Raw genomic sequence first — 15,934 nt, forward strand, 5'->3', positions numbered from 1 at the left:
TCAAGGGTATAAGAGGCGCGCATAAGATCAAGCACCGGCCGGTCAGCCCTGTAACATCAATAAAGAAACTTGCTTCCACATCACCGTGTCGTGTCTCAATAGCAACATTTAGTCATTTCTCCTTCTAAACTATTTTAAGTGTTCCAGATCTCCTTGGCAGTGAAGGCCAAACAGCACTGGAGTACATCTTAAATTTTAGTTGAACCTTCCAAAACAGCATTCCTGTGAGAAGTACAGTGTTGTCAGCTGATCTTTACTCGTGCACTTGATTTCTTTGTAGCAGTCATTCAATGAATGTGTAGTACAGAACAGATCTAAATCCAGTTCTTTAGGCTGAAAGTTATGATAAGAAAATAGTTATGGCATTCCACTACAGGCTTATATCAGATTTGCATAAGTTTCTAGCTGGGTGATCTGCCACTTTTGCTCTCTTTTTCAGATGTAGTCCTTGAAAAGATCTCTGTGGAAATAATACTTAAAACGTACGTTTCAGAACTATTGATTCCAGGTCTTGGAAATAAAATGAAAGATTCCTTCTATGGTTTTAATTTCTCTAACAAAATCTCATTACAATTGTCACTGTTGTCATCCTTTGTTTTGTGAGGCTAATTATCCTGAGGATAATTGCTTCATTTGTGATTTCTCGAAGAAATAAAATGGCCAAAATTAAAAGAATTTCTTTCCTAGTCTTAAAAAATAGTGCAGGACTTTTTCTTTTTTAGAGTTGTCCTAATGCTTTGGGGGTGATCAAGTGACGGAGAACTTTTCACAGGTTCTGATGTGTTGTAGAGGTTCCACTCATTTTGAAATACCCCTTTAACTACTGAAGCTGAATGGTTTGGTGTTTCTAATGTGCAAATAGTAAGGACACAAAGCTGCTGTCTTAGTGGTGATAGTTTTATAATGATCTTAAAATATCATTTATGTGCAGCCACATTAATGTGCAGTAACAGCAAAGTATCATTTGGAATGCCATGTAGTTATTGGTTTTTATAGAGTTCAGTTGCTTAATTTTGTCTTTGGCCAGCAATAACACTGTTAATATATCCTTCAAGCAAAAGCCAGGACAAATGACTCAGGCTGTTACAACTGAAATCAGCCAGGCCTACTATATTTTGAGAAGAATCCATGTAGTTCTATGCAGGTAGATTTTTTTTCCTTCACCTGTCTTTGGGGTGGGCTTTTTATAGCGTTTTTACAGTGTCTAACACTTGACACCAAAAACTTTTTTTGGCTTGTACCTTACACGTGGCAGAGGTTCTTGCTGTGTTTTTTTTTCCCCTTTTACAGTTCTGATTTTATAAACACTTTGAACTTCTCCATCTTTTCCCTCAGTTCCTCTTCTCATTGTCTTGGCCTGAATCAGGATAGGGAATTATCCTAGTCATGATGGTCCAAGTATACAAAAGAGGCAAGATTAGGAAAAACATACCAGAGCACATCCTTCTGCCCTGCCAGCTCTACTTCCTGTCCAGGTCCAACGAACATGCATTTGCACCACTGAGCTTTGCTTTTATATTTTTGTCGAAAGTGAAGTAGACCTCAGAAACTAACAGCCTTCTATATACATGTTGGAAAAAAAAAAAAAAATCCCTCTACAAACTTTAATTTTTATTTATTATCTAAAACTTAAGGGCCATGCAGAGCCTGGCTATATACAGAAACGCTTTGAAGGGAGAGCTGCTGGACAGGTGACGTGGCTTCATTGGGCAACTGGGATAATTTCTTTAGCAGACACAGCAGGAGAAGGGTATTTTATTACAGCAAGCTAATAACACTTTTGGAAGTGAAAAATAGCATGGAAATGGCTGTGGTTTCTTAAAAAAACAAATGGCAAATGGGAATGCAGTAACAAGGCTTGGTTGCAGAAATGGGGTGGGACAGTATTATGAAAATAATCATTTTTCAATGATGTTGGATGAACAATACAGAAAAGTTTACAAAAATTATAATAATAAAAAGAAACCTATTGCCTGTTTAAACTAGGAAATTTTGACAAGAACTACCTGGGGCTGGGAGGGGTTGTGGTAAAAAAAGCAAATTTATCTCTTTAAAAGGATAAAGCCCATCTGGAAATAGGGGATGATTTACTTAATGAATACTGTTCTGTGTCTTCCCAGACCCATAAGAATTGTAGTTTCAGTTAGTTTTTGTAAGCCATCATTAACATGTTATCACATGCATCAACCAGAGATGTTTTTAGAAGAAAATTCAGTGTTACTGGTATTTTTTTTCTTTTTTTTTTTTTTTTTTCCCTTGACATTGAGCTAGGCCAAACAGCAACATATTGGACCTACTTCTTTGTGGCATTAAATCCCACTGACTGGTAGATTTTTGTTCTGCATGGCCCCACTATGCTGTTACCAGTATGCCATTATAAATCTTGAAGTATAAAAAGTGCTTTTAGATTCAGTTCTAGTGAAGATGCTCCAAGTGAAGCTTCCTTCAGAAAATCTTATAAACTTATGTGAAAGAAAATTCACAAAATCCTCTAATTTTTCATAAAATGTGTGGAGGTCTTCCAGGACATCTTAGCCTAATAACTCTGAGATGGCTGTGTTCTTTATTTATTATTCACCTAGTATTCTCCACACAATAGAGTTTTCAGTTTGTGACTGCAAATAAAGTTATCTGCATGTCAAATATTTCAGCCTTCTGGGATGACAGTCAGTGAAAGACTATGTAGCTGTTATTGTGTTTTGACCCATGGATGAGAACATTTTTTCAAGCTGAGAAGACAGAGGCAAACCATGTGCCTTTTTTTCCTTCTCTAGACTCAGGTGAGCAGATTTGCATTATTCTTACACTCTTAAATACTTTTACTTTCAAACCAATGCACTGAAAGCTTAAATAACCTTTTTGTCATGGTGGGAAATTGACTTAAATGGTGAGGTGACTTATAATTTAAGCAAAGTTCAAATCTCATTAGCAGGCAAGTCTGCTTAAGTGTAACCATCTGCGACAAAAAGATCTTGGCAGTCACGGCAACCTAAGGCAGCAAATATGGTACAAAATAGAATCACCTTAAGAAGTGCTTTTATTTTTTTTTCTTGAGAGTCTCTAAAGTGTGTAAAAGTTGCAATATAAGATTATCAGTCATTTATGCAGCTCTTTTAGAAGGGATGCTTAATCTTTTAACTCATTTTTTTACACAGAATTGTTCCTGAAGCCTTTCCATGCATAATTAGTGGACAGATTCCCACTCCTGTTCGGACCTGCTTCAGCACTCTCTGCTATCAGCAGAGAGAGACTCCTACTAGGTGTACAAACTGCAGCAATCCATTATTTAGCAGCTAAGTTGTTAACACAGGTTTTTTATGGAAAGATTGATCATAGGCCCTATCAGACTATAGTACAGGTGATAATGCGTAAAACACTGCTGAGTCTTTTTGTAGATGAGGTACGGGTACAAGGGCTTTGCTAAAGCACACTTCCAGTGAGGTAAATGCAGCTCATCTGAATAAAGATACTGGAACTTTAAAACCTGGACGACTGACACAGAGTGGCCCTGGATTTTCTGGGTGTTCAGCCTATGTCAGATAGATCAAAGTCTAGCATATAAAAAGAATTATCTGGGTTCATCTTGTTTTACAGCCTGTGGCTGTGGCAGATAGATGCCGGTGCAACAGCTTCTGTAAGAGCTTTAAGCAAGTTCTTAGGGAGACTTGTTTCCAGTCCTCTTAAGCTGTTGGCACTGATGAATTATAAGTTTTGGCGTGCTGTTCCCTGGTTGATATTCCTTGTATGACAAGACGTGATTTTTATTTTTATCTGATCCTTCATTTATCAGTTTTAAGCCTACTGCTGTTTAGCTGCACGTTTTCTTATCTTGTATCCCTTGTAGCTGTGGAGTCCCAAGTGTGGATTTTTCAGAGTGCTTAACCTTGACCTTATTTCTGTCTTCTCAAGTTAATAGTATTTGGCCAGCAGAGTGCTCCTTCCCTGCCCGTTGCTTGTAATCTGTTTGTTTGCTGCAAGGTGAGGCACAGATTGTACCTGTCATATACACAGCTGGATGTCATAAATGATTCACACCTATTTTCCAACAAGTGCACATTTTAGAAAAATCCTTGCAGTAGGTGTTTTATAAACTCAGCAATCTGACGAGTCTAACAAAGTAAATAGGAAAAGAGCAAGGGTCTGCTGTGTGGTTCAGATGATGACCTTACTTATCCTTAAAACAAAATTTTAATCACTTGAATCAGCTGCTTCAACTCAAACTTCTGAAACCGTGGATCACAAACCTGTGGCTTTCCTCTTTTCGCCTCAGGCTCACCCCGTGGCTGTCTCATCCTGTCATGAGTATCTCTTGCTCTGTCCCTTTATTTTTATGTCCTGCTGAGCTTGGCTAAGGGCTCTTTCAAGGAATTCTTTTGCTTTGGATACACATACTAAAATGTTTTGTTCACAGTCACTATTTTCTTTCCAGCACTGTTAGCATTTCTCCTAGCTCTTTTCTAATTGTGACAAATGCTCATTTGTGATAAGTGTTCAATAATAATTAAGTAACTGTTCCTGTTAGGCAAAGATTTTCAACCTGAGATATAAATAATTTGTTCAGTTGCTACAGTTGTTTGAGCAAATTCATTATCTATCCAAGTATTTGTGTGAATTTTTTAAACATTTAAAATGAAATAGATATCTCAAGTCATCTGCTGAGACCAGTAGGAAGCAGCGTACATAAAACTTGAAAGATACACTTAGTAGAGGCAGAGATATCAAAGTGTGGGTGACATTTTGTAAAATGCTGAGCACAAAGTTAAGAGGAATAAAGGGCTATGCTAAAAGTGCTGGCTTGAAGAAGGTGAATGTTGAAGAGCTGTGGTATTAACATTGCGAAAACTTAAGCTTCTGCCCTGCAGTGTTCCTTTTCATTGCTGGAAGTCTCAAGGTGGCTGCCTGTTAAGTACCGTGAAGAAATGAGTCACTGCAGGTTTCCTGTTTTGAATTGGAAAACACTCTGGATCAGAAACGATTGCAGCAGCCTAAGCCTTTCAGTTTCTCCAGCAGAAAGCAAGTTAACTGGTATCTTCTAAATGACCTCTGAAAGTCACTTGTAATTCTTCAGCGCTCAGGCTGGAGAGAGCCTGTGGGACACTGTGCTGCTGCAATGCCACCGCAGCATGCACCACTTTGTGATTAGAATCTCCTGTAACAATAATCGTCTAGTGCCACCATTGCTGCAGATACTAGGTAAATACTAAAATCAATTTTAAGGGACCAAAAAAACATCACTCCTCCTTACAACAGACTGACCGTTCATTCTAAACTTATAGATTAGTGAAAATATTCACTTTTTCCATCATTTTCAGTCTCATCTCTTTCTAGAATTATATTAATTTCATTTGCATGTCCCTTCTTTGTTCAATCACTTTCAAATATTAAGCCCATTATCTTGGTTCTCAGTCATATTTAATGGACTTTTTTTGTGATTTGTTCTATTTTAAGTATCCATTGCCAGTTCTCTTTGTTAATTTATCATATTTGCTCTTCCTCGTTTTTCCTATGAAATCAGAATCTCTTCAGATCTTATAATGTGCTGCTACATTCTTATATTTATTAGAAATTGAGAAAGTAGTATTAGAACAAAACGAAGTCTAATCAACTCCATATATTACATCTCTCACTCAAGACATCAGAGTGTGGTTTAATTGCTGTTTGCCTGCTCTTTTTTGTTCCCTCCTCCAATGTGTGCTATTTCAAAATCTTTTTAGTTGAGAGAGGTGGCTGTAAGGCAAAGAAAGATCGATGTAATTAATTCTTGATACCATTGCCTTTAATTCATAATATGTTTCCAGAAATTTTTCAGTTCTGGAAATGTTACAAAAAGCCGTGTTTGTTATTCACGTTAGCTAAAACCTGTCTGTTCTTGGTGTCCTTCAGCTCCTCCATGAAATACATCAGTTCAGAAGAGTTCAAACTGAATGCTGTCGTTAACACTGTTCAACAACTTTAATACAGATGTTTAATTTCCTTGCTTTTATATCTCTTTTTCTTCATTCACCAAGTCCATAAGAATCAAAGATGAAAAGGGGTTGTTTATGCTATAAATCTTCAATTTATCATTCCTGTCTCTCTGTGCTGATGGAAACTGCCATCTTCATCCACCCTTGGCTATTTCAGGATTGGCTCCTTACCAATTGTCTTCCCCCATGGCTGCCTTTCCTGTATGCTTGGGGTCCCAGTTTGCACTTCAAACTGTGTTTGTCAAGAAAATTCCTTTACACAGACAAGGGGCAAACAAAACACACTATATGTAGGACCAAGTTGCACATAATTGAGTCTGCATTTCAGGGAGTCTGACTCTTAGAATCATAGAATCTTAGAATAGCTTGGTTTGAAAAGGACCTTAAAGATCATCTAGTTTCAACCCCCCGCCATTTTCTATTCACTAATTTAAAGGTTTTCTTTTTAGCTATTGTCTCCACAGCACTTAGGTTGATTAGGCACATGTTCAAGTTTCAGCTGTTATCAGTGTTGGGGATTTTTGCTTTGGGGTTTTTTTTTTTTGCTTTCCAGGTTCTGCATGTTTCATGCTACACTATCACCAGTGTTCTGTGAGTTTGGACTCTGGTAATCTTCTGGAGTAAATGCTTCATCATTCATCTATTGTATCTGTCATGCTATTGAACACTATTGTTTCAGGTGCAATATTTAGATCTGCTGGCTTTCAGACAGACAGGTTTTGCTTATTGTAAGAATCTTTCAGGTTGTGTGAAAGATTTATGCTACCTGTACTCTTTCTATTGTGCTGTGTAGCCACATTCCTTTCTGCTTTTCTTAGTAAGTGTCAAACATTAGTTATTGATTAAGAAGTTTTGCTTTCGCATCTTTCAGTTATTTTTCCTGTGGTCCCAATGTGTTGGAAATACTTGGCTGATGTTGTCTTAAAGGGTTCTGGAATAACCAGAATTTGTGGCTCTGAGCCACTATTTGAACCCATGAGGCATACATGGGACCCGCATTCATTGAAGTAGCGTGTTTAACCCATGCTCACTGCCATTAAAGAGCAGTCTGTTTGCTAAAACTTTCGCTATATGATCATATTTTTTCACAAGATTAATTCTGTTTTTTCAACTTTCCATATATTCCTCCAGTTTAAAGTGAACTTCCCATTGACCAACCTTTTCTTTAGTTTTTGTTATACACCAAAAAAACAGCACTAAGGGGTTGAAAAATGCTCATCCATCTCATGGTGCTTCAACAGCCAGAGCATCTATTGCTTCATCAAAACCACCAAAACAGCAGTATCCATGTGAAGTGAAAGCTGTGCATACAGAACTTGATTTTTGTGCTAGCCAATGACTGTAAGTAAAGATAGAAATGAATCCATTAAAATTGATGCAAGTTTCAAAACTGGGCTGCTGCTTCTAACAGCGCAAGCTGATTGCCTCCCAAGTCTTTAGTATAGCTTAGTGTATCTCACACTACCTAATCTTGAGCAGGAGTTTAAGTGATGATCAGATGGCTGTGTCACAAAACAAAAAAAGCCTGTTTTGGGGTCTGCATAGATCCTCAGTTTCTCCAGTTCATTACAGTGACTAATTATGCCACAGTTTACCCCTTCCAACCCTCTCTTCTTGGCTCAGTGGGTGGACTTGTAACATCTGTTTAGATTTTCCCTCAGCCAAGAAGTACCATTATGGGTGCACTGACAAGTACTACTTTGGGTTCCCAGTACTGCACATATTTATCCATTTTATATGAGTTGGCATTTTGCATCATTTTGAAATTGCACATAAAAGGGAATCTCAAGTTCTGTGCTTAATCTGCTAGATGGAAAAAGCAATCAGTCTCTGTTTCTAATATGCAGACTTCAGCTCTTGGATGGCTGTTTTCTACTCTTCCAAAGAACACAAAACTCACTTAATCTCAATTTTAACATTTTCGGCTTTGAGAAAAAAAAATCCTTAATTCAATACATTTTGCTTATTTTGCTTGTCTTGTTTGTTTCCAGTATGAAACAAACCCTTTGGGGCAATCCAGAATTCATTAAATTATCTCAGTTGTTTTCAATTTTAGAATCATATGAAATCCACTATCAATTGTTACTTTTCATGTTCATTAGTAGTTTATAAGTTTTTTAAATAAATATTTTAAATAACTATTAAGCAAATGAACATTTCTTTTATTTTTTGCAAAATTTCTCTTAAAACTTCAGTTCTAGGGGAAAAAAAGAACCTGTTAATGAGAATAATTCACTCATCAAATGTTACAGCATCATTTGAGCATTTTCCCATAATCTCAAATCATTTTTAGTTCTAAGAACCCCTTTCCATTTCAATTTTCTCTGGAAAGCTTTCTGTAAAAGCAATGACAGTATCCAAATTAATTTTAAAGATCACAAAATTGCTACATCTTTTTAGAGGAAGAGCTGTCTTGTACTCATCTCTTGTATGCAAAATTATCTTAATGACATCTTCTTTGATTTTACTATTCTCCCTTGAGTGGTTTGAGTGCTTTCTGGTTATCTTTGGTTGCAGCTAAATATTTCAAGCAGGCATCAGAAACACTGCACATTTTGACTTGTCTCCTTTTAGTTTCAAGAGCTTCTTTGATGGGGGCTGGTGAAATCTTTTCATAGTGCATGGCATAAACCAGCAGTCCCCAACTTTTTTCTTTACATTTTAATCTTCATAGGAGTTTCTAATGACCATGACTTTCTCCTTTTCTGCTAGTTAACCATCTGCCTGTGCACTCTCCCATCCCTAGATGCACAGAAAGGCTGCTGCTGTGAGTGTCTCCAGCTTTGGTCCTTCACCCTTCCCCCATCCCTTGGGCACACTGTGTTTCCCAGGGGCAAGAGGGATTTAAAGGGGCAAATCAGAGGGACAGAGAAAGGAGGACCTATTTTTAGCATTAGTATCTCTCTTGGCTAGCCTGTGTTGCCACATGCACAGTTAATAAGCCCAGCAGAGCTCAGCAGCTTGTGTCCTGCTCAGTCGTTTTCCTTATATATTGACGTGTCTCTTGGCTAAGGTGTGTATAAGCTAAAAACCTCCAGTATAAAAAAAGGATGAGACAGGAGCTGGTCTTTTATGAAATGCCTGCTTTTTCTTATTAGCTGTTGTACAAGCTTTTCCATGATGTCTAACTGTCTGCAATGGTATATTCACTTTCAGCTTGAAATATAGCTCTTCTGTTTGGAAAATGTTATTATCAACACTGGTGTTATCCAAGGGACTTTATTTGCCTAATCAGTTGAGTTGTCAAGTCAAGTTACCAAGGTAATTTGTATGAATCAGAGTAGCCTGTGTCTGTAGCATATTTGTTTATAATATTTGTTAGGTATGCATGCTTGATAGCTTGGATGCAGACATTATGATGCCTTTGTTATAGTCCCATGAAGTTCAAAACCACTTAAGTCACCCTTTTCGAAATGGCACTGCAATAATGAGAAGAAACTTCTGGATTCTACATAGGCTTTGGAAGGCAGATCTTTTTCAAGAAATTTGTTTAACATTATAGCTAGCGGGTGCTGTCCATTGTAGAGCCATCTGTTATTGCTCTGTCACAAGGTAAATTAATCAAAACTGTATTAACCCATTGTACTACTCTTCCTGTATTAAGACACATTGTATGTGCTTGTAACTGTCTTGAGGGATGTGTAAAAATCACCCTTCAAAAAAAAGCTTATAATGATTTGCTGTATTCCTTCATAGCACTTATCCCTTCCCCTCAATCATCACTCAAAAAGGCCACAGTTAATGAAGTTAAAAGGCAAAACCATAGCTCAAGACTAGTATGCAGTATCAACCTTTGGGCACTGTTTTGCTGCAATGTGTGCATGCTCATATTGCTGTTTAGTACACATTTGTGGTTTACAAAGGCTAGCTAAGCTTATTTGCCAATAAAAATCAGTAGTATTTTATTTATACCTTTATGTATTGTTCATAAAATTTCCCTCTCTTTGCAGACTCTTAAGACTATTTAAAAACAACATCATTAGGAAGGAGTGATCATATTTTGGAGAGACTTAACTTTAAAGAATAATCTTGCTTAGCAAACAGGAACGCAGGGGTTGCTTTTGGAACTGGTAAATGCAAGAGGAGTGAGGAGTGGTTCAGGGTAAAGTATAGAGAGAAGAATGAAAATCTACTGAGTATATTAGTTTGTTGATGCATACAATTCTGTATAAGTTTAGTTAAAAAAAATATGCAAACTTTCTTATTTGACCCACTGATTTGTCCATAGTAATGGACTTGAATTTTAATAGCAGCAGTGAAAAAATGCTTTAAAGGGAGAAAATTCTCCTTTCTGTGAAAGAGCATTTATTCCCTTCTCTTTCCCAATCACTTTCTTCATGCCTTAAAAAAAAAAAAACAAAAAAAACCTAAACCATCTCCTCCAAATGCAAATGTACTAATTGCAAGCATGTTACTACTGCAAAATTATAACAAAGAATTGAATTCCAAGCTTCCCGGAAGAGAGAATTGTAAAGCAATTATTCTAAAGTGAACTAAATTACATTTTAGTTATTCCCCAACCGTCTGGAAGCAATGAAAACCTGTCTCTGGGAGGCAGCCATCTTCTTCTCTGTACATCTCCAAGCCTACCATCCCATCCCCCTGCACTTCAAATCTTGCTTTTGTTAAAAAGATTCAGCAGTCAGTCAGCATGCTCCTAAGGAGTATTTTGGGTTTATTGACCAAGTATTTCCTGATTGTTGCAGGTTGCCTCATTTGCCACTCTTCCTGCATCTCTATGTCTGCAACTGAACTATATTTTCTCACTCAAAATGGGCTTATTTTGAGCCATCTTGTAACATAAATGGGTGAATATATCCCTCAGTCCACTAAACCTCTGGACAATTTTTGTTAGGCTTGCACATATGACTGAAGACCTGAACGTGAGCTCTACCAAGTGATGATGCTCCTGCCTCTCCCAGCCCTTGTGCCATCCAAAGTTGCTGTAATCACATTCAACTCCAGGCAGCTCATACTGAAAAGTTACCTCCGGGTGACTTAGCAAGTGGTCCTTGTTGCCATGAATGTCCAGAGGTGGAAAAGCACACAGCATCTCACAGATACAAAACTAATGATTTTTAAATCTAACAAGGCCAAGTTGTCATGGCCATTATCAAATGCACATTCTTATTTCCTGTAGAGATGTATTTTATAATATTCTAAGCTACACATTAAGTAACTACTTTGTACTGTCCATCTAAGCAAACAAGCTGTAAAAAAATAAAGCTAAGTGCCAATTAAAGCATTGAAAAGGATCTTTCTTGCATGAGCTTGGCAAGGCACTGTAGCATACATAATCTGTCACAGAAATTCTGAAATGTTGCCTTTAATTTACAACATACTGCAGCAACACCTGGTTTGTAGGACCCAAGGTATTCCTGTAGAAAATCAGCAGTGGTGTGCTTTTGGAAAACAACCCAGTTTATTTTTAATGTGATTGTTTTAAACCATGTTAAGTACAAACTGAATGAAAGGTTTTTGAAAATTATCCCACTGGTAGCATTAAGTGATAGAGAAGATGAACAGAGCATTTTGCTGTTAATTACATATTTACTGTTATGAATGAAGAAGTATTCAGCAGCTTTGGGATCAAATTCTGTAACTCCTCCAAAATAAGCAATTGGACTGATTATACTTACCAACATTTACATATTCTGCATTTTCTATATTTCCTTATGTTTAAATCGGTTGTATTGTAAGAGACAACACGTATTTCCACAGACACACTTGTTTCCACAGTCTTTCTGTCTTTTTACATGCACACAGGCTTAAATTCTCTTTTTAGTTTCTCCAAGGGGTGATAAAAAACAGGCTTCTCTCTGGAAACACAAACAACTTTGTTGAATTAATTAATTAAAATATGTAAGAAGAGAACCAACACAGCATGCGGGAAGGCAAACCATTGCTAACCATTCAACCTAAATTACTTTCCAAACCATTATTTTAACAGTCTTCACACCTTCTAGCATTTGGAAGGAGTTTGTCATTTCTGACTATGTTCCACTGTTTATTTTATTTTTACTTGTGAAAGTCATTGATTTTGTTTCTGTGTTTTTTTCTCATCTCACAGGACTGGTTTTACTTTTTAGTTTGTCTCTGACAGAAGTAAATCCCTTCAAGTGGTGAGCATTAGGGGTATCCTGCTGTCACTTTTTGCTCCATCTCCTCCACTTAACAGTGGGAGCAAAGGCTTATCAGCCTTTAAAACTTACTCAAATTCAGCTTCTAGTGTGCAAACACTAAGTAAAAGCACCATGTCAGCTTCAGAATAAAGGGCAGCTTTGCAAGCAGCATGAGGTCCAGACCATTTTCTCTTTTACAGAAGGGTGTAACTTGCTCTGTTTTACCTTATGCAAAATTAAGTTGACATTCCTTTTTCTTCCCCAGATAAAATAGCCTGTTCAAGCTGTATCACCATATACTCAGAAAAATGCAGAAAGAATGTGTCAGGATCTTGAAGAGAAACAAAGGCAAGAAACAAAATAACAAAAAAAAAATGGTTCCTCCATTTAAGGGATAGGAGAAATATTGCTGTAGGATAGTTGTAATGGATAAATGAAAGCAATATCTAAAATGCTGGTTCCTTTTATAGAAGTGTTGGAGAAAAATTGCCCCTGTTCCTGCAAGATTAATTCAAACCCATGGCAAAGTTGGTGTTCTGGAGCCCCTGCCCATAGTGACCACTCAGGACAGCAAGCATGCAACACACAAGGCTGTTGATGTGGGTTTTTTAGAGAAATATTTTGCTGTTAGACTCCAGCTCGTATATTTCTGCACTGGTTTCTGGGTGCAGCCGGTACTTGCTTCCTTGCAGGTTTCTATTAAAAGTTTGGCTCATAATCCCAACTCACAGGAATATTTTTAACTACTCAGTGTATTCTTTTGGAAAATGGGAAGGAAACAGAGAACCTGGACTGTCTTCCTTGCCCAGATCTTCTTCAGAGTAGATCTAGGATATCCTTGGGAATACCTCCTGAGAACACCAGTATCCTGCAGTATTCTTTGATGAAGGTAAGCACTTTTATCTCTTCCTCAGCATAGCTGTGGCTTTGTGCTCTCTGGAAGAACACCTGAAACCTAAAGCTACCTCAGCTATCTGTTAAAAATTCTACTTATCTTCTGTTTAAGAAAAGAAAAAAATTCTTTCCAAACACAGCTTGGCAAAAATAGGAAGGTAACAGCCTGTTCATTTTGCACTATCTAGAAAAATAAGAAAGTCAAGCAAGTGCTATCAAATGTTTGAAATAAATGTGGAGAACAGAAGTCAGGGTGGATGTTTCATTTATAACAACAGCCATGTGATCAGAATGTATAGAAAATTACAACTCAAAAGGAAGCCATAATCTTAGTAAGTATTCTTCTTGAGTTATTTTAAATAAGACCTGGGTTAAAAATTTACCTGTGCTTTTATGGGAAACAGCAACTTTTATTTGGTAACAATACATTTATCAGCATTTGGGATATCTAAAATCTTATGCCAGGATGAACTCTATTGTGGGAAAGCTAAAAAAGAACTAACCTTGTCTTGCTTTTCCAAGTCATCCTGCCTACAAATTTGTTAGGCTTGGAATAGGCTGCCCAGGAAAGCAAGTCACCATCCCCGGAGGTATTTTAAAGACTTGTAGATGTGGTGCTTTGAGACATAGTTTAGTGGCAGAGTTGGCAGTGCTAAGTTAAGGGTTGGAATCAATGATCTTAAGATCTTTTCTGACATAAATAATTATGATTCTATTATTATGTTAATTCAAGTTGGAGTTTTTGCCTGTGCACATTAAGAGCAGAGGTAATACCTTTGTTACTCTTCCAGACACCGAAGTCTCTTTTCTCACCTGCAACGTGTTTTCAGGTTCTTGCCTTATTCACTGCTCCAGATTCTTTGTGTTCCAGCTGATTTGCCTTCAATTTGGAGTTGGCGGAGGAGGTGTGGTGGGTGTGCCATTAGAAGTAACGCAGGCAACTCATGATAAGCAGAATTTTACCAGGATTTAAACCACTTAGTGGCATCCATGCAATATAGTCCAGTAGAGCATTGGAAGGACACAGCAATTAGCAAGTCTTAATCACTTGGCCCAGCTAAACAGAGTTCCTTTGGTTCTTGCTTTTCATAGCTTTTATTCTTTCTGGATGCCATTGTTTACCAAGTATATTTAATGGATTGAGTAGAAAGGGAGCACAGGGAGAGGGCACGGATCAAAAATGCTACCAGTGGCAATATCTGGAAATTTTTTGCATGCTGAGCATAAATGGTAACTGGATAACTGATGTAATTGCTGTGCATCTGTCGCTTTGTCTGGGAATAGATGTGTGAACAAAGATCAGTAAACGTCCTGACACTTCTTAAGAGGCATATTTTGCGTAGATGGATATTAGCAATTCAAAAGCTAAACTGGGATCTAAGCAAGGTCATTGCCTGGTCAAGCAGTTTATTTTTAACCTAAGCAGTGTTTAATTTAAGAAGCAGAAGGACTGGGATAAGCAAGTACAAACCTAAATGGACAGCTGGCTGCTGAGTGATGTTGAAGCTGAGTCATCCTAAAGGGCAGCCCATTTGTACCCTCATTCAAGAGAAGAGAAAGGGGAAGACTAGAATGAGAGAACGGACCTTCCCCTCGCCCCCACAATCCCTTAGTAGCAGTGAATTCAAGCCATTTCGGTTCCACTAGCAAGAAAAGAAAACAGAACAGGCAAATACAAAAATATATAGATTGTGAATAAAACATGCTTATATATGCATTCAAATTAGGTGAGAGTCAGTGTGCCCAAGTTAAAATAATGTTTTAAAAACTGTAATATGTTTTTTTGTAGAATTTCTTAATTTCAGTGTGTATTACAAATATATGCAATGCGAGTAAAACCTGAGGTTTCTCATAACAATTGAGAAGTAAAAGTAATAAAAAATCTTAGTGTGGCTTTCTTATAAATAAAAGTTAATACTCTTTCATCTACATTCTTCGAGTCCTCAGTTCTGTGCTCGTGGCTAGAATAATTAGGTTCTGATTTGAAGGTAGTGACTTTTTTCAGTATGAACATGAATTTGTCAGTATGCAAAAGGAACTTTCTTCTATTTCAGAGGTTTTTTACATAGTTTGAGCGTCTTGCATCACCCAACTTTGCTTCTTGCCAGGTCTAGTTTCCTCATCCTACACTACCATCAAAAGTGTGCTTTTAGGGAGGGGCTTTTGGCTGCCTCAGAAGAGTTGCTGTCTTTTGTATTTCAGCTTAGATTTACGTGATAGCGCTCCCTTTTCTACCTTGGGCACAGAGTTGCAGCTGTAATACTTAAAAGCAGTATCAAATAGATCAGGTGTGACAGAACTCCCCTAACTCTCTGTAAAAAGCTTTTTGCCCAATTCCCTCCTGAAATATCACTGAAGTAGCACTTGACAGATTTTTGTAGCTATAAAATCTCTCAATTGCTATTATTACACAGATCTCTAGAAATGTATCGATAGGCTTAAGTCTCCATATTTCTGATTCCACCCACTAAACGCAGCCTCAGTCTATATCTCTGGCTTTCTTCTCTTGGTTACATTCTACTCATGGATTGACTCTGGAAAGGAAAACAAGAAGACAATTGTTATTGCATTGGTCTCCACACTAGCTGGGGAGGACGGGTGGAAGGGATAAAATACTTCCAGTGCTCCAGTGTATGAATCATAAAAGCTAAAGTGGAGTACCCGCTTGCTTCATCATTCATTTTTGAAAACGGGAAGTCATCCAAAAAGGAACTGAAAAATGCAATTGATCTTCTGAATAAAGGGAGCCATAAGCTTGATTTTTGGTGGTAATCTATGCAACTTTTCTTCTCTTTCTCATTCAATTGGCTTTTCTTTTTGCTGTGGAATTTTTCTTGCCAGCAGTTAGACATAAATGAACCACTTGTTCTCAGTTGGTGAGCCTGCATCCTTGGGACCACTGCAAAGCATATGTTCACGTGCAGTGTGTGAGAACTGTTATCTGGTGAATTT

The 15,934-nt window shown here is 37.5% G+C and overlaps 1 protein-coding gene across 3 annotated transcripts in view; it reads left to right on the forward strand.

The window, feature by feature from the left end:
* Positions 1 to 15,934, forward strand: part of GUCA1C (guanylate cyclase activator 1C) — a 147,888-nt gene that overhangs the window by 56,735 nt on the left and 75,219 nt on the right. The window contains exon 1 of one of the 3 annotated variants that reach the window (XM_054052909.1): positions 12,845 to 12,977. The exons of 1 other annotated variant lie outside the window; for it this stretch is intronic. Coding sequence is in view for 1 of the 2 variants with exons in the window: in XM_054052917.1 (XP_053908892.1) it covers positions 12,972 to 12,977 (6 nt within the window). In the remaining variant the exon portion in view is untranslated. Of the gene's footprint in view, positions 1 to 12,844; positions 12,978 to 15,934 lie in introns of those variants that run through there. One more of the 3 variants, XM_054052917.1, reaches the window with a different exon arrangement.

Source organism: Cuculus canorus, chromosome 1 (genome assembly GCF_017976375.1).
Source record: "Cuculus canorus isolate bCucCan1 chromosome 1, bCucCan1.pri, whole genome shotgun sequence".
Lineage (NCBI taxonomy): Eukaryota > Metazoa > Chordata > Aves > Cuculiformes > Cuculidae > Cuculus > Cuculus canorus.